This window comes from Pelophylax lessonae, assembly GCF_965119305.1.
Source record: "Pelophylax lessonae genome assembly, chromosome: 4".
Taxonomy (NCBI): Eukaryota; Metazoa; Chordata; class Amphibia; order Anura; family Ranidae; genus Pelophylax; species Pelophylax lessonae.
The window spans coordinates 655,413,632-655,432,798 of NC_138771.1; the positions used below are offsets into that span (position 1 = coordinate 655,413,632).

General features: G+C 47.2%; 1 protein-coding gene across 1 annotated transcript in view; it reads left to right on the forward strand.

Annotated features, from left to right (window-relative positions):
* Positions 1-14,287: 14,287 nt before the first annotated feature.
* Positions 14,288-19,167, forward strand: part of LOC309553051 (uncharacterized protein) — a gene marked incomplete at both ends in the record, with an annotated part of 115,989 nt that continues 111,109 nt past the window's right edge. Inside the window, one exon of the mRNA XM_082253949.1 lies at positions 14,288-15,596. Coding sequence (XP_082110075.1) covers positions 14,288-15,596 — 1,309 coding nt within the window. The remainder of the gene's footprint in view (positions 15,597-19,167) is intronic.

The following is a 19,167-nucleotide window of genomic DNA, read 5'->3' on the forward strand; positions in this document are numbered from 1 at the left end:
CAAAACCAAGAAAGGTCTCTGGCTCCTCCTGCTTCCTCTTCTGCTGCAGTCTCGGCCTCTTCATCCACCTCTGTAGTGATACCGGCACCTGCCACCCTGCAAACAGATGATCTGTCAGCAACACCACCACCTGGGTCACCAACCATCTTTACAATGTCCCGTTGAAGCGTTCAGCTTTCCATCTCCCAAACACTTCAGAGGAAGAGGAAGTACCCCCCTACCCACCCGCGATCCCTGGCCCTGAATGCCAGCATTTCAAAATTCTTGGCCTTTGAAATGCTGTCATTCCGTCTGGTGGAGACGCACAGTTTTAAAAGCCTTATGTCGGTGGCTGTCCCACAGTACGTCGTGCCCAGCCGCCACTACTTTTCCAGGCAAGCCATCCCTTCCCTGCACAACCAAGTGGGGAAAAAAATCAGGTGTGCACTGTGCAACGCCATCTGTGGCAAGGTCCACCTAACTACCGATACGTGGACCAGTAAGCACGGTCAGGGGCGTTATATCTCTCTAACGGCACACTGGGTAAATGCAGTGGCGGCTGGGCCTGAGGCGGATAGCAATTTGGCGCATGTCCTTCCACCACCGAGGATTGCAGGGCGCTTCAGTTTGCCTCCTGTTCCTAACTCCTCCTACTCCACTTCCTCATCCTCTACCGCCTCCTCATCCGGTCAGCGTAACACGTTCACCACCAACTTCAGCACAGCCAGGGGTAAACGACAGCAGGCAGTTTTAAAACTTGCCTGTTTGGGGGAAAAACCACACACCGCGCAGGAGTTGTGGAGGAGCATGAAACAGCAGACCGATGAGTGGTTGCTGCCAGCGAGCCTCAAGCCCGGCCTGGTGGTGTGCGATAACGGGCGAAATCTCATAGCAGCTCTGGGCCTAGCCGGTTTGACGCACATCCCTTGCCTGGCGCTTGTGCTGAATTTGGTGGTGCAGAGGTTCCTTATAAATTACCCCGATATGTCAGAGCTGCTGCAGAAAGTGCGGGCCGTCTGTGCTCATTTTCGGCGTTCTCACCCTGCTGCTGCTCGCCTGTCAGCGCTGCAGCGTAACTTCGGCCTTCCCGCTCACCGCCTCATATGTGACGTGCCCACAAGGTGGAACTCCACCTTGCACATGCTGCAAAGACTGTGCGAGCAGCAGCAGGCCATAGTGGAGTCTCAGCTGCAGCACGAACGCGTGAGTCGCTCTGCGGAACAGCACCACTTCACCACCAATAACTGGGCCTCCATGCGAGATCTGTGTGCCTTGTTGCGCTGTTTTGAGTACTCCACCAACATGGCCAGTGCCGATGATGCCGTTGTCAGCTTAACTATCCCACTTCTATGCCTCCTACAAAAAACGATTCTGGCGATGATGGAAGAGGATGTGGCACAGGAGGAGGAGGAAGAGGGATCATTTCCAAGACTTTCAGGGCAGTCATTCACAAGTGGCTCCGAGGGTGGGTTTCTGCACCCACAAAACGCCAGGTACACAATTGTCCAGCAGGGGCACAGTTCTGGAGGATGAGGAGGATGAGGAGGAGGAGATGGAACCATGTTCACAGCAGGGTGGCACCCAGGCCAGCTCATGGCCATCACTGGTGCGTGACTGGGGGGATACAGAGGACACAGACGATACACCTCCCACAGAGGACAGCCATTCGTTGCCTCTGGGCAGCCTGGCACACATGAGCGATTACATGCTGCAGTGTCTCCACAACGACCGCCGAGTTGCCCACATTCTAACTTGTGCTGATTACTGGGTGGCCATGCTGCTGGATCCCCGTTACAAGGACAATGTACCGTCCTTAATTCACTCACTGGAGCGCGATCGCAAGAGGCGCGAGTACAAGCGCACGCTGGTAGACGCGATGCTGCTGGCATTCCCACCTGACAGTGGGGGCCACAGTGGAAGCATAAGGTCAAGGCAGAGGAGGAGGAGGAAGAGGTCGCCAACGCAACCAGGGCACCGCCAGCACCTCAGAAGGCAGGGTTAGCATGGCCGAAATGTGGAAAAGCTTTGTCAGCATGCCACAACAAACAGCAGCACCAGCAGCTCATATGGAACGTCTTAGCAGGAGGCAGCATTTCACCAACATGGTGGAGCAGTATGTGTGCACACGCCTACATGTAGTGAATGATGGGTCTGCCCCCTTCAACTTCTGGGTCTCCAAATTGGGCACATGGCCTGAGCTTGCCCTTTATGCCTTGGAGGTGCTGGCGATTTTAGTGCCTGAAAGTTCGGGTCCCCATTGACTTCAATGGGGTTCGGTCTCCGGGTCAAGCTCGGAAAAAGTCCGGGTCACGGACCCGGACCCGGACTTTTTTTTTCAAGTTCGGCCGGACCCACCGAACACGGACATCCAGGTGTCCGCTCAACTCTAGTCCTAAACATTATATTTGAACAAAGAACCTCTGTACAACAGCACTACAAACACATCTATTTCATATATGGAGGACATTGTTGGATAAAGAGAGACCATCAGTAGTACATTGCCCCCACCAGCCCGGATTATAACCTAGGTTGTCTCCGTTATGTGTGGAGTCCCCGGTGTTCTTCCAGTGTTAGTGTCTGTATAAGAGCTGAGATATAACATCAGAATATCCATGTACGCTGTGTGTTCACCTCCCAAATTCCTGACACAGGAAAGGGGAATGTCTTCCTACAGAAAATATTAGAATTGTAAGATACCCCACCCCACCCCCACTTTCACTTCCATCATTTAACAGAAAAAAAGAGTTTTCAATATAAAAAAATATTTTAAACACAAAGTTGTTTGGTCTGCAGACTGGACCAATGATCTAAGTTTGGCCTACATACATTCCTCTCGCTCCTCATTTGTTGCCCTCAGTGTTATAAAGACTTCAGATGAATGGGGCCCCTGCTGTTCTTTGGGTGATAAAAGTTACACTTCCATATGTCATATTAAAGCTGAACACTTCAGTAAATGTTTTATGAAGCTGCCGGGGGAGGAGGGAAGAGGAATACTATAGAGTAGAACTTGAGTCTGCTGAGATCAAATCCAAGATGGGGGCACTCAGCAGCAGTCTCAGGACTTTTGAGGGTCTATACAAGGGATACTTTTACCAACATTATTGGAATGCATTTAATGCACATATAATTGTATGTAAAGATTGTTGTTAGAATGAATGGTCTGGTGACAGGGTTTAGAATGTCAAAGTTCTCTTCTCATCTTCGGGGTTGAGGTCGGTCTGATCCTCAGTAGATGTAACATGGCCCCATTGAAGTTTTATTCCACTCAGCTCAGCCTGTTTTATTTAGATATAACATGTCTGACCTCACTGGCCCAGTCAGCAGTCCAGGTGCTGTCATATCCATCCTCCGGTGTCCTTTCCAAGAGATCCCAGTGGTGTAAATTGTCACAAGGGTCAGGAGGGTGATGTTAATAAAAGTGAGTATGTTTTAGTCGCCGATTCCTAATACTAACAAGGAATCCATCCATTGGCAACAGATCTGAGCCTGTTTAGCAATGACTTGACTCCAACCAAGGTTGAGTGATTAGCTATGGATATATGGTCCATGATTCATACCAAGCTATGACCGGGCATTGTTAAGAAGGAGTTCATCTTGGGCTCACCATTATTTGGCTGATTTTTGGAAATGATGATCCCCATGTCTGAATCACTTGTGATGAATGGGCACTATTGTCCTTAGAGGACAGTAATGGACACCCTATAACGTCAGAGGCTTACAGCACACAGAGGTGTTCCATCTTGTTGGAAACTGTTAGATGTGCAACCACTGTTCCTTTATCTTTATTGGTGATAGGGAGAGAAGAGTATGAATGCAGAACCAACATTGTCATACATCAGCTGAATTTCATGGCCAGTATGGGCACTCCAGCAATAGGATGCAGGATGAGCAGATGTCTCTTCTCTTCTTAGTCATTTTTGTCTTTTAGTGAAGAGGATTTCACAGGAAGAACGCATGTTTCCAAATCCACAGAATAATTGTCCCACAATGGTCTTTAATTTCCCCAGACAGACACATTTTTCTGTATGAGATCCTTTTATGATCTGTGTTCCTCCATATAACTAATCATATGAATACAGTATGTAGGCCCTTCTCTAAGTGCTGTTTGATATTCAGCTTCTACCAACATCCTGTTTCCTGTTTCCTGTGATTCCTGGTTCCTGACTCGGCTTGTTGCACCTCCATCTCCAGCTTGCTTCCTGACTTTGACCTCGGCTTGTTTAACAGATCTCCTCTGCCTGCTACCTGTCCAGACCTTGGCTACCACTTGACCTTGTCTCCTCCGCTACCCACCTGGCATCGAACCTTGGCTTGAATCAACCACCCTCTGTCTCAGCGATCCCAAGTACCTGCTTCATCTCACAGGTGCCACCTGCCTGCAGTAACCCCGCAGCACAACAGCGGTATCCCTGAACCCTTTTCTGCAAGCAACTCTGCAGGCGACCTGTGCGACTTTGGGCCTAACTCCTCCTGTCTCATCTCCAGGGGAGTTTGGAACTTAGCTGCAAGGGAAGCCCTCTCTCCATTGGCCTCCAGCACTTGATACCTGATAGTATCAAACAGCCAGGATGTCTGAGGCCGAGAGAGGTGCTTCTGCACTTGAAACCCTATGTCAGCAGATGGCGGCTCTGACGCAAGCAGTCAAAAATCTGCAGGAAGGTTACTTCAAACTTGAGGGGCGGTTCCATGCCCTCACAGGTTCTATGACTTCCACCGAATCCAACCAAGCCTCTAGCCCCGCCTTTACACCAGCGTCCTCCACATCAGCTGTTGCCGCTCCACCCGCTGTGGTGCTGCCTCCTCCAGAGCCCAGAGTTCCGACTCCTGAGTGCTTTTCAGGCGACCAGCGGAGGTTCAGAGCTTTCAGGAATGCCTGCGAACTTTACTTTGCCCTGCAACCTAGGACCTTTGCTTCAGAAACTGTCCGAGTGGGGTTCATCATCTCCCTTCTATCTGATGAACCACAATCCTGGGCCCATAACCTCCTAGAACGAAAGGATGAGGTGCTGAACTCAGTCTTGTTTTTTGAAGCCATGGCTACTTTATATGATGACCCACAGAAAACTGTCACCGCAGAGTCTGCCCTTCACTCCCTGGTGCAGGGAAGACGACCAGTAGAGGATTACATTGGGGAGTTCCATAGATGGGTAGCTGATACCGGATGGAATGATGCAGCTTTGAAGTATCAATTCCGTTTAGGCCTATCTGAAACAATCAAGGATGAGCTGGCCAGGTCTGAAGCTCCCGCCACGCTAGAGACTCTGATCCAAACTTCCATCCAGCTAGATAGGCGTCTACGGGAGCGACGCTTTGAGCGTGCTCAGACCTTTCAGGCCAACCTGGGTACTGCCCAAGGTCCCGGCTCCAACACCTCCTGCCGCTGCTCCTCTAAATACCTCCAATATAGAACCAATGCAGATTGGTCTGCTTCGACCCACTCTAACCCCAGAAGAAAGAGGACGCAGGCGGCAAAACAATCTCTGTCTCTACCGTGGAGCATCAGGACACTACCTTCGCAACTGTCCGATTCGGCCAAGTAAGTCCAGGCACCGGTACCCTGCATATCTTCAGCTATCCGGATCACTATCTACTCACATTATTCTCCCCATCTCTCTGCAGGTGGCTGGAAGAGAGGTCAAACTGCAGGCAATAATTGACTCTGGAGCTTGCAGCTGCTTCCTGGACATCAACCTGGCTAAAGACCTGCACATTCCTCTGACTACCAAGGATCAAAGACTAGACATACACCTGATACACAGCTGATGGAAGTCCACCTAGTTCAGGACCTGTTACCCAAGAAACAGTCCCTATTTTCACAACCACAGACACAGGGCACCAGGAACTTCTCCGTTTTGATGTGATCAGATCTCCCATTTTTCCAGCTATTCTTGGAATCCCGTGGCTACAAGCCCACAACCCATCAGTGGACTGGTCCCGAGGGGAGGTCGCCTTCTCATCCAGCTACTGCCGCCAGCATTGCGGTATCCCCATGCTAACCAACCCCCATACCAGCCTGACCATACAACCAGCAACAGACACCAGTCTAGCAGTCCCTTCAGTCTACCATGACTACCTTGACGTCTTAGACAAAAAGAAAGCCGAAACCCTGCCTCCACACCGATCATATGACTGTCCTATTGAATTGCTCCCTGGAGCAGAAATTCCCTTCGGGCGCATCTTCCCTTTGTCCGAGGTGGAATTGGAGACTCTCAGACAATACATAGATGAGAACCTAGCCAAAGGTTTCATTCGTCCCTCTTCCTCACCTGCTGGAGCAGGCATCTTCTTTGTTGAAAAAAAAGACCACTCCCTCAGACCCTGCATCGACTACCGGGAACTCAACAAAATTACCATCAAGAATAGGTACCCTCTTCCCCTCGTTCCGGAGTTGTTCCAGAGGTTTCGAGCGGCCCGGATATTTACAAAACTGGACTTAAGAGTGGCTTATAATCTGGTTCGCATCAGAGAGGGGGACGAGTGGAAAATGGCCTTCAGAACACGCTTTGGCCACTTCGAATACCTCGTAATGCCATTTGGGTTAAGCAACGCCCCCGCAACATTTCAACACCTGGTCAATGATATATTCCGAGAGTACCTTGACTTATTTCTGATCGTCTACCTGGATGATATCCTGATCTTCTCCACCTCTCTCGAGCTCCACCGAATTCACTTCAAGAAGGTATTGAGTACCCTCCGCAGGCACGGTTTGTATGCCAAGGCCGAGAAATGCGATTTTGAAAAACAATCTATTCAATTTTTGGGCCTCGTAATCTCCCTCCATTGGGGGAATCTCTATGGATCCCCAGAAGGTCGCAGCAATCCTAGACTGGCCTGCACCTACAGACCGAAAGGGAGTCTGAAGATTCGTAGGCTTTGCCAATTTCTACCAGAGATTTATTAAGGACTTCTCCACTATCATCGCCCCAATTACTCAACTCACACGTCTCCATACCCGTTTCCTCTCGAATCAGGAAGCCCAAGTAGCCTTTGAAAAACTTAAAACCTTGTTTACCTCTGCTCCGGTGCTGCAACACCCGGACCCAGCACTCCCTTTCGTTCTTGAAGTAGATGCTTCTGAAGTGGCAACGGGAGCCGTGCTTTCTCAGCGGCTGGGCCCAAAAGCTCTATTACACCCAGTAGCCTTCTGCTCTAAGAAATTAAACCAGGCAGAGAGAAACTACGACGTAGGTGACCGAGAGCTTCTGGCTATTAAAGTGGCCTTCGAAGAGTGTAGATATCTATTGGAGGGCGCCAATCACCCGATCATGATCTTTACTGACCACAAAAACTTAGAGTATCTGAGGTCCGCCAAACGTCTAAGACCCCGACAAGCTAGATGGGCATTATTCTTCTCAAGATTCAACTTCCAATTAACCTATAGACCAGGATCCAAGAACGGGAAGGCAGACGCCTTGTCCCGGATGTTCCCTGAATCCACAGAACCTGCTCCACCGAGCACTATTCTTTCCGCCCAGAACTTTTTATTGATTCAACCCAGCTTGAAATCGGTCATTGAACGAGCCTCTGCTTCATGCCCTGAATCTGAGCAGGTCTCGTTAAGGAAACAAGATGGACTACTCTGGCACCAGGATAAGATCTTCGTGCCTCAGGAGGCAAGGCTTCAGGTCTTCAAGACGTACCACGACCAACAGTTAGCTGGCCACTTTGGAGTTCGTAAAACAAGTGAGCTCATCCAACGGTCCTTCTGGTGCCCCAACCTTAGTCGAGACAATAGAGCCTATGTTAAATCCTGCTCTGTGTGCCTACGTAGCAAGGGTGACAACACAAGGCCCTGGGGACTACTGAGACCCTTAGCTATTCCTAACCGTCCATGGGAAGGTATCTCGATGGATTTTATTGTGGAGCTTCCGCCCTCGGAGGGTTTTACTGCCATTATGGTGGTGGATCGCCTGTCGAAGATGGCCCATTTCCTACCCTTGGTAGGCACTCCTTCAGCAACCGAGACTGCCCACATCTTCCTCAAGGAAATTGTGAGACTCCACGGCTTTCCCAGAAGCATTGTTTCTGATCGGGGGGTTCAATTTACCTCCAAGTTTTGGAGAGCTCTGTGTAACGCCCTGAAAATAGAACTTTGCCTCTCATCAGCTTACCATCCTCAGAGCAATGGACAAACAGAGCGTACGAATCAAACCTTGGAGCAGTACCTCCGCTGTTTCTCAGCCTTTTCACAGGATGACTGGGCCTCGTTGCTTCCATTTGCGGAGTTTGCTTATAACAATTCACTACACTCTGCCACAAACCAGTCTCCATTCTGGGCCAACTATGGATTCCACCCACTTGCCTTGCCTGACACTATATCCAAATCTGCAGTACCTGCGGTCCAGGACAGACTCGCTTTTATACAGCAAAACTATCAAACCCTTCAAGAATGCATACTGAAGGCTCAAACCGACTACAAGAAATTTTTTGACAAGAAACGCAGGGGGAATTCCTCCTTTAAAATTGGGGATGAGATATGGCTGTCTACGGCCAATCTGAAACTGCCTTGCCCATCGAAGAAGCTGGGGCCTAAATACATTGGTCCGTTTCCAATTAAACGAGAGGTAAACCCAGTGGCTTTTGAATTATCCCTGCCAGATTCTTATAGGATTCACCCAGTTTTTCATGCCTCTCTCCTAAAATCGGCCATTCCGGATCCATTTCCTGGGAGAGTGGACCTTCCTCCACCATCAGTAACTGTTGGTGAAGAAACAGAATATGAGGTGGAGTCAATATTGGATTGCAGGAAACATGGCAGGCAAATCCAATATCTGATCAAATAGAAGGGGTATCCACCCGAAGAAAGCTCTTGGGAACCTAAGATCAACATACATGCCCCTAGACTCCTTCGGGAATTTCATGCCAGATATCCGAGGAAGATGGCCCGGTTGGGCATCCGGAGGCTGCCCATTGGGGGGGGGGCACTGTCAGGGTACCAATAGCAGGAGGGCTCTAGGACCCAGTATCCGTCAGAATAGGAGAAGGGCTCTAGGACCCAGCATCTCCGTCAGCCCCTCACCTGGGCCTTTATAAGGGAGCCAGCCCTTCTCTAAGTGCTGTTTGATCTTCAGCTTCTACCAACATCCTGTTTCCTGTGATTCCTGGTTCCTGACTCGGCTTGTTACACCTCCATCTCCAGCTTGCTTCCTGACTTTGACCTCGGCTTGTTTAACGGATCTCCTCTGCCTGCTACCTGTCCAGACCTTGGCTACCACTTGACCTTGTCTCCTCCGCTACCCACCTGGCATCGAACCTTGGATTGAATCAACCACCCTCTGTCTCAGCGATCCCAAGTACCTGCTTCATCTCACAGGTGCCACCTGCCTGCAGTAACCCCGCAGCACAACAGCGGTATCCCTGAACCCTTTTCTGCAAGCAACTCTGCAGGCGACCTGTGCGACTTTGGGCCTAACTCCTCCTGTCTCATCTCCAGGGGAGTTTGGAACTTAGATGCAAGGGAAGCCCTCTCTCCATTGGCCTCCAGCACTTGATACCTGATAGCATGAGTCCAAGGTCAGCCTTGCCCCGAGTAGGAAATTAATAAACACTTGACTGCATTCCTTCCCAGTATCAGAGACTTTAAAGGGTTTGTAACCTTACACTATGGTTCACTGCCAGCCCTACTCTTTTAAGCAGCCATAATGCACTGTGTAAGTGTTTGGTAAAATTGAAGCCTCTAAATACATTTTTTCATGTATCTTCAGGCCGGTCATGTGACTCCCGACCGCTCTAATACTTCGATCCAGGGCTACAGGGGGAGGGGCCAAGATCTCCCTCTGACGTCAGCCAGGGAGGTCACATGACCACCATGCTGGCTGCTCAGCCTCTCCTGCTGTAGCCCTTAGATAGGGGAGAAGAGCAGTCAGGAGTCATGTGACCGGCCTATAGATACATGAAAAAGGGTATTTACAGGCTTCGTTTTTAACAACACCGTGCAATATGGCTGCCTAACCCCTTCATGACTAAGCCTTTTTCTGACATTTGTTGCTTTAAAATTAGTTATTTTTTTCTAGAAAATAACTTAGAACCCCCCCCCCCCCACACACACACACACACATACACACACATACACATTATATATATATATATATATATATATATATATTTTTTTTTTTAGCAGAGACCCTAGAGAATAAAATGGCGATTGTTTCAATATTTTATGTCATAGGGTATTTACGCAGCAGTCTTTCAAATGCAATTTTTTTGGAAGAAATACACTTTCATGGAAAAAAAAAAGAACCAAAACAGTAAAGTTAGCCCAATTTTTCTATAATGTGAAAGATAATGTTATGCTGAGTGAATATATACCCCACATTTTTAAAATTGCACACACTTGTGGAATGGTGACAAACTACAGTACTTAAAAATCTCCAAAGGCGATGCGTTAAAAAATGATAACGGTTACCTGTTTAGAGTTACAGAGGAGGTTTTGTGCCAGAATTATTCCCCCTAAAGATTGCAGCGATAACTCACATGTGTGGTTTGAACACCGTTTACATATGCGTTCACTTCTGCACGTGTGCATAAAGGGATGGGGCGCTTTCATTTTTTTTTTCTCCTTAGTTTTTTTATTAATTTTATTTTTACACTGTCCCTTTAAAAAAAATCTTGATCACTTTTATTGCTGTCAAGGAATGTAAACATTTCATGTGACGGTAATAGGCAGTGACATGTACTCTTTATGGAGGGATTGGGGGTCTAAAAGACCCCAAATCCTTCTGCTGCACTTCAAAGTATTCAAAACGCCAAGTTTGGCTGTTTTGAATGCTGTCATTTTTTTTTATTTTTAATTTGGCACCTTTAAGGCTCCGGTACCCAGAAGTGATGTCATGACGTCCCTTCCAGGTTTTTACATCAGAGCTCCGATCAGAGCTTAATCTGGCTTTGTTTGGCTCTTTGGCCAGCCGGTGGACGTGTCGGCTGGTCGCTCGGGTCTCCCAGTGGGACGGGAGACCCAGGCGAGCCGCGGAAGGCGCCACCTCCCACTCCTTGCAGTAACAACTGAGTGGCTGCTCAGCTGCATCGGTTTTATTACAAGAAAGCCGACTATTGGCTCCAAACAACGGTACCGGGGTGATGCCTCTAGCTGCAGGAGTCACTCCAGTACAACCCCTTAAAGCTGAAGCCGCATATTTGCGTTTTGTCAGCACGACGGGGTAAAAGAGAGGGGCTGGTAGTAAATTTTTAGAAGTTTTGTTTATTACTAACAGCAGCAGGGGGGGGGTGCTGACAGCTCACACAGACACAGGAGCTAACAGGCAGGGAGAGGGAGGGGAGAGGAAGACAGAGGGGAGCTGCGGACAGCAGGGACACGTAAACGAACCACGGTGTCAGGGCTCAGAGGAGGGCAGAACCAGGCAGGGTTAGCCAGGTTTTATACAGCTTCCAGAGGGACAGGGTAGACAGTACAAGCACTGTGCTGTTTAACCTTCTATAAGGGAACAGGAGCTCTTTTTTTTTTTTTTGGGTTACAAACACTTTAACTGTCACTTTGCTTTCTGCTGTCAGCGATGGCGTCTGCTGATCTGAGCCTCTCTGGAAGGATGCAACCACTCTGATTGGCTGTGGAGTGACAGGTAGCCAAGCTTAGCAGGGACTAGCTGTGAGCTGATTATATTATTCAGCAGGTGAGGCTGGCCGACGTCTATAGTACTCAGTCCCGTGCAGGAACAAGGTCAGAACAGAGCGCCTGTTTCCGCAATTGTAGCACCCTCTATAGGTAGGTGCTAGGCAAACTATAAGGGGGCCTTGTCTGCTTATCAGATGGGCCTAATTGTTCAGCTAGGCTGTCATGTGTTTCCAGGTGTGACTGTTTAGTCTGGGGAGTCTCCCCACTGTGTCCAATGAGGGCTCTTATTGGACAGTGGAGGAAACCTGGCCATTAGCACACCAGGGCTTGTATCTATCCCAGAGGGCAGATTCTGCCACAATGCATCCTGGGAAGAGGTATAAGTCTGGGGGGAGCACATGACAGGATGTCTTTGTGGGAAGCAGAGTCCCAGGACGGAGGTGACGGCTGTCTCTCCTCCTGTCAGCGTGAGGCAAATGTCCTAGGCATTCGGCCTAAGAGGACAGAGGGTTAAGCTGAGCTGCAGAGAAGGGATCCAGTGTGCTGAGGACCAAGCGAAGCTGCTGGGGCAGGAGTTTCCAGGAAAGCAGTGTCGGAGTACTGTAAACTACCCCCGGGGTCTGCCTCGGATAGGGGAACACTGCGGAAGGTCAGTTGGATCCAGGAGCCAGCTAAGCAGTAGAGAAGGCTTAGAAAGGGGGTGCCAGAGTCTAAGTCCTGAAGATAAAGGGGGTTCCAGTGTGGGCCCTGAAGAGAAAGGGGGTGCCAGTGTGGGCCCTGAAGCGTTAAGAGTTGCAGCAGTATTCACAAGTAGCTACCTCAGCCAGGAGGGCTAAAGGGAGCAGCATAAGGACTTTTGAGTCACAAGGAGGTGTCAGAAGTCAGTTCAAGTGCACAAACAGCAAATCAGCGTTAACTAGCGCCATCGGGCATTGACCGGCATTCAGCCAGCGTCAAGAGGCATTTTTCTCAGTGTCCCATTCTTTTGTGTATAGTTCAGCCAGAGGAGTATCCCACTCATTCCCTTCTCCCATCCAAGTTCCTAAAATATATACAAAACCAAAGATCCCGGACTGTTCCTTTTCTCAGTGCTCATACTTGGAGAACATGCTTAAATGTTTTATTTTTGCTAGCGGTAACCCTGGCGGACCCATATCCAGCAACGTGGCTGGGAAAAGTGCTACACAATAAAAAAAAAAACAGCTTTGCATGTTATGACTGTGGAACCACAAGTAACAAATCAGCTTGCTGGTCTGTAGGACTACAAAGAACAGTTTAGTAGCTGTTTTATTGCTTTAATCACTTCAGTCCTGGAAGGTTTTACCCCCCTTAATGACCAGGCCATTTTTGGTGATCCGGCACTGCGTTACTTTGACTGACAATTGCGCGGTCGTACAACAATGTACCCAAATTAAATTCATGTCCTTTTTTTCCCCTCAAATAGAGCTTTCTTTTGGCGGTATTTGATCACCTCTACAGTTTTTATTTTTTTGCGCTAGAAACAAAAAAAGATCAACAATTTTGAAAAAAATATATATTTTTTTTACTTTTTGCTATATAACATCCAATAAAACATAAATAAAATTAAAAAAATTTAATGTTTTCATCAATTTAGGCCAATTTGTATTCTGCTACATATTTTTGGTAAAAAAAATCAGAATAAGTGCATTTTGATTGGTTTTGCACAAAAGTTATCACGTCTACAAACTAGGGGAAAGATTTATGTCATTTTTATATATTTCTATTTTTTTTTTTTTACTAGTAATGGCGGCGATGAGCGTTTTTTTTTTTTTTGCGGGACTGCGACATTGCGGCGGACAGATCGGACACCTAACTGACACTTTTGAGGGGACCAGTGACATTACTGCAGTAATCAGTGCTTAAAATATGCACTGTCACTGTACTAATGAAACTGGCAGGGAAGGGGTTAACACCAGAGGCAATAAAAGAGTTAAGTGTGTCCCTAGGGCAGTGATGGCGAACCTTGGCACCCCAGATGTTTTGGAACTAAATTTCCCATGATGCTCAACTACACTGCAGAGTGCATGAGCATCATGGGAAATGTAGTTCCAAAACATCTGGGGTGCCAAGGTTTGCTATCACTGCCCTAGGGGGTGCTTTCTAACTGTGTGTGGGATGGACTCAATAGATGAACACACAGATCCGTGTTCCTAAATAGTAGGAACACAAGATCCCTGTGTTCATCTGTGACAGAACGGCGGTCTGCCTTGTTTACATCGGCAGGCTGCCATTCTAACTCTATGGAGATCGATCGCGGGTGGTCGGTGGATATCGTGTCCACCTGACCTGCTGATTGGCTCCCCCTCTGGCCATCACGTGCGCCCCCACTGTCTATTACATGAAACAACGTACAGGAACCTCATTTTGCGTAATAGAGCCAACCTGCCACAGTAAAACTATGGAGCTGGTCGGCAAAAGGTTAATCTGCGACAGTTTTAATCGGTTTTTGCATTCCTATTCACTTGTATGGGGAGAAAATCAGTTCTACACGGAAGTTTGTTGACACCGGCCCTAAGTGACCTATATTTTCCTGAGACACGCACATTGTTATGTATGATATTCCTCCAATATTGGTGTCCCTCCATATAACGAATCCTATGAATAAAGTAGAAGTCACAGCCCAGCCTCACCCTGTGTAGGAGGAGGTCACCCCTCCCAACTGCATTCTTCCCCGGAGTCAGAGACTTTTAGTTTCATTTCTCTCTTCTGCAGTCAGCGATGGCGTCTGCTGATCTGAGAGCTGAGCTAGAATGTTCCGTCTGTCTGAACATTTATACAGATCCTGTAATGCTGAGATGCGGACACAACTTCTGTCGGGTCTGTATTGATTGTGTGCTGGATACACAGGGGGGGTCTGGAGGATATTCCTGTCCTGAATGCAGAGAGAAGTTTCCGGATCGGCCTGCACTGCAGAGGAACATAACACTGCGTAACATAGTGGAGAATTTCCTGTCTGCTCAGCCTGATCAGGAGGAGTCCGGGGTCTTCTGTACTTACTGTGTGGACTATTCCGTACCTGCTGTTAGATCCTGTCTACACTGTGAGGTTTCTCTGTGTGATAAACACCTGAGAGTCCACAAAAAGTCCCCAGAACACATCTTATGTGACCCCACCTTGTCCATGGAGAGCAGGAAATGCTCCGTCCATAAGAAGATCCTGGAGTATTACTGTACTGAGGATGATACCTGTATCTGTGTGTCCTGCACTTTGGCTGGAGAACATCGGGGACACCAGGTGGAGATGCTGGATGAGGCTTCTAAGAAGAAGAAGGAGACACTGAGGAATGTTCTGCAGAAACTTCTGATAAAGAGAGAGGAGACGGAGGAAAGAGTCCAGAGTCTGCAGGAACACAGGAGGAAAGTAGAAGAAAAAGCAGCTGGTGACACCGAGAGAGTCACTGCCCTGTTTAGAGATCTCAGGAGACGTCTGGAAGATCTGGAGGAGAGAATCCTGAGGGAAATCTCCGGGCAGGCAGAGCGGATCTCCATCTCCATCCGGGATCTGGAAATAAAGAAGGAGGAGCTGTCCAGGAAGATGCGTCACATTGAGGAGCTGTGTAACATGACGGATCCACTGACTGTCTTACAGGAATCAGACACAGGTGACTTGTGTGATACTGAGGATGGAGATAATGAGGACAGAGAGAGACATGAGAAGCTCCTCCATGATGGAGGGGGTCTGGATGTGGCTGGGATATCACACACATTACACACATTATCTGATATAATAACAGAGGTAAATGTAGACTTCTATATACAGGGAGCTGCAGACATATTACTGGATGGAAACACAGCCCATAATAATCTACATATATCAGATGACAGGAAAACTGTATCCAGGTCAGATAGAAACCAGAATCGTCCAGAAACACCAGAGAGATTTCAGGATTGTCCTCAGGTGTTGAGCAGTCGGAGTTTCTCCTCAGGGAGATATTACTGGGAAGTGGATGTCGGGGGATCAGATTGGTGGAGAGTCGGGATGTGTTACCCCAGTATAGACAGGAGAGGAGATCAGTCAGCGATTGGATGTAATAACAAGTCCTGGGGTTTGTACAGGAAAGATGATCAGTATGTGTTGATACATGACAGTAAAGGGATCCGCTTACCCCCCAATATCTCCAGTAACAGGGTCAGGATATATCTGGATTATGAGGCCGGGCGGATCTCCTTTTATGATCTGTGTGTCCCGATCCGACACCTCCACACCTTCACCACCACCTTCACTGAGCCCCTCCATGCTGGGATAGGTGTAATGAGAGATTGTATAAAGATCTGTGTGGATGAGAAGGGGAAGGAATCCTGAGCACTCGGTCTGTGGAATACAATGAGGTTAGCACTGGAGTGGAGAGATTTTGGCACATCACATTACTTGGATAAAGAATTTTTTCGGCTTCACTAATGAACTTTCATTCATATGGCTTCATACTTAAAGGGATATACACTTATTTCTTGCACTGAGTTCTAATGTGATTGTTTTCAATTTTTATTTCTACTATGATGATTGCAATTATTTTATACTAATTGATTGTTTTAAAGGGATAGAGCATCTATTATATGTTAATGGTCCCACAGGCTTTTCTATGATAAATATATTTCTATAAGACTTCTCCATATGCTCCCTCTCAGATCACTGTGATTGGCTGGAATAACTGTATAATTATAGTGAGGGGTGGGGATGCACCGATACAGATTATTTTTACTAGTACTCGTGAAAATGCTCCCCATACCGAAACCGATACTTTGTGTCCATAGAAAATGAATGGCCGCAAATCACACTGCAAAGAATCCCATGGAATTTGAACAGGAATGGGGTGCGATTCCTGTCTGAATCACATAAGGTTTCCCGCACTGCTCCTGTGTGAACCCAGGCTGAAATCACTATGACAGCCCTAGGTACACACAGGAGCGGTGCGGGAAACCGCATGCAACTTGGACAGTAATCACACTGTATTCCTGTTTAATATTACATGCAATTCTTTGCAGTGCGATTTGCACCCATTAATTTTCTATGGCCATGAATTGCAAAGCAAATGATCAGTACTCAGACTCACCGATAAAAAAAAACAGCATTGGTGCATCTCTAGCGAGGGGGATTCTATCTATCTATCTATCTATCTATCTATCTATCTATCTATCTATCTATCTATCTATCTATCTATCTATCTATCTATCATATAACTAAAGGCACATCTTTTTATAGTTTTGAATAGAGTGGAGAGGGATTAGAGCCCCTGTCAGGTTTTTATTGTGGTCTCCTATTTAGACAGAGCCCCCCTCTCTATTTGTCCTGGTGAATGTTATCCCCAAATTCTGAGTTGATACCAGAACTGGAATAGAGGGGAAATCTTCTAAAGGGGACACTGGTTTTGGTGACAACCAGGGATTGGAGGGATTTCCTGTCACTTCCTGTTTTGGCTAGTGGAGAGGAAGTGAAGGGAAGTCTCCCCAATGGAAAACAGATGGTAATAAAATACTAAGAGGGGTTAAAAAAAAAATGTTTCCTTTAGTTCTACTTTAATTCTCCAAACAGGAAGTTCCCATGTTATATCAGCAATTTCCCTTCCACCACCCTTCCCCCTATGTTCTGCCCCTCCTCCTGATGATGGCGCTATGTGCAGCCATGATCAGACACAGAGGGTGGAGATGATCCATCAGTACAGAGAATGCAGTGCGGTCATTGTGATGGGATAGGATGTGGTCACCTCTACATCTAGGAGAGGTCACATGACCCCATTTAGGGGGAGGGGACTGGGAAGGACAGAAGTGAGGTCTGGTAGATGGTGGTGGGTGATGAGCTCCATCTGTACTGGGAGGACTCTTGGAGATCGGGGGAGGGGAGAGGATCTGCAGAGGGGTGAAGGATGACAATAGAGCAGGTTGGGGGGCAGAGGAAGAGGAGCGGTATAACCCGGTGTGTGTCTGTACAGAGCAGCATAGAGCTCTCACCTTCCCCAGGATGTACAGGACATAAAAAGGAGACACATACTGCTAATATATCATCACACACTAACCTGTCTGCATCCTACACAATTGTATTATAGGGGACATGTAGGGAGGAAGTATAGCAGCAAACCTTGGGAACTACTTCTTCAAAAAATACTAGTTCCCTGGCTGCCATGCTGATCCCATGGCTTCCATACTATCTAGGTAATTGACCCAGAACAAGTATTCAGATTGGTAGTTTTGAATGAACTTTGGATCTGCATGATTGTTCCAGGTCAGTGTCTCAAAGTACTGAGAAAATACCAGAGACAGCCAGGCAAACAGCATTTTCAGAAGGGGTGTAGCATTGTCCTCTTCATAGTTCCCTCATTACATGTTTCCTTTAAAGTCTTAGCATGGGAGTCTTTTGATTTTTTTTTTTTTTTATCATTTTACTGAAATACAAAATGCTTAAAAAGAACAATAATATGTTGCAGGTCGCTTTAAAAAAAAGGTTTTGGGAATATTTACTCATTTATAAATAATCTTTTGTGTCACTTTTTTCTATAACATATATATATATACACTGGTAAAAATATATCAATTGATGACAGGGCGCTTCCACGACACGGTGTCACTGGAAATTCTGGGCTTCCCTATCAGACAGATCAGCAGCAGCTGCTGACTTTTGGGTTGTGTCTCTCTCATTGATCCTCCACACAAATCTGTATAAACTAGAGGCAGGGAGGTGGGCGTGTCCTTCCTCTGACTCATCCAGCTGTGTGTGGCCTGAATAGCAGGAGATCAAATTACAGATTTCACAGCACATAAGGCTGGCCATACATTATACAATTTTCTTACAATTTTCTGTACAATTTTCTTTAGATTTACCCTTAACTATGTAGTACAAAGGCCTGCCTTATAGGATACAATTGAAAGTGTTGTTTACTTTTGACCTCATATTATATGGATTTTGGAAAATCTCACAGAAAATTGTACAAGAAAATTGAACATGTATGGCCAGCCTAAGTCAATAACTGGAGGAGTGCTGGAGAACTGACCCAATAGCACCACCTGCTGTCTGCACTTGGGAAATGTGAAATATTCATAAATAATATTTTATATGTACCTGGGATTAAAAAAAGTTTTACATTTTTATCTAGACCTGAACATAATCATTATATAATGAAAAGGTTCAGGAACAGAATTCATTCACCAACTCCAAGGAAGGAGCAACCACACCTCTAGTCTATACAACTAAGTTCCATATGGAGGAAACCCGTCAGAGGGAGGAGTTTGTGCAGTTGGTGTTGTATCAATAAAGTTTATTGTCAGTTCAGAAATCTGAGTGTGGATATTGTTTTTTTGGAATTGGTGAATATTTGGCTTGGATGAGCCCAAAGATCCCCCCCCCCCCCATATCGCCAGCAGGACCGGTCTTAGGTGTTCAGGTGGCTGTGCAAGCTAATCCTGTGGCGCCCCCCCCAGCACATTTCCATGCACCTTTTTTGCACTTCATTTGACTCTTCTTTTTTATGATCACTAATAATTTAGCCCCCCTTACATTAGAGACCCCCCCTTACATCAAAGACCCCCCATGGAGCCCCTTACATCAGAGACCCTCACAGAGGCCCTCCTTACATCAGTGACCCTCACAGAGCTCCCCTTACATCAGAG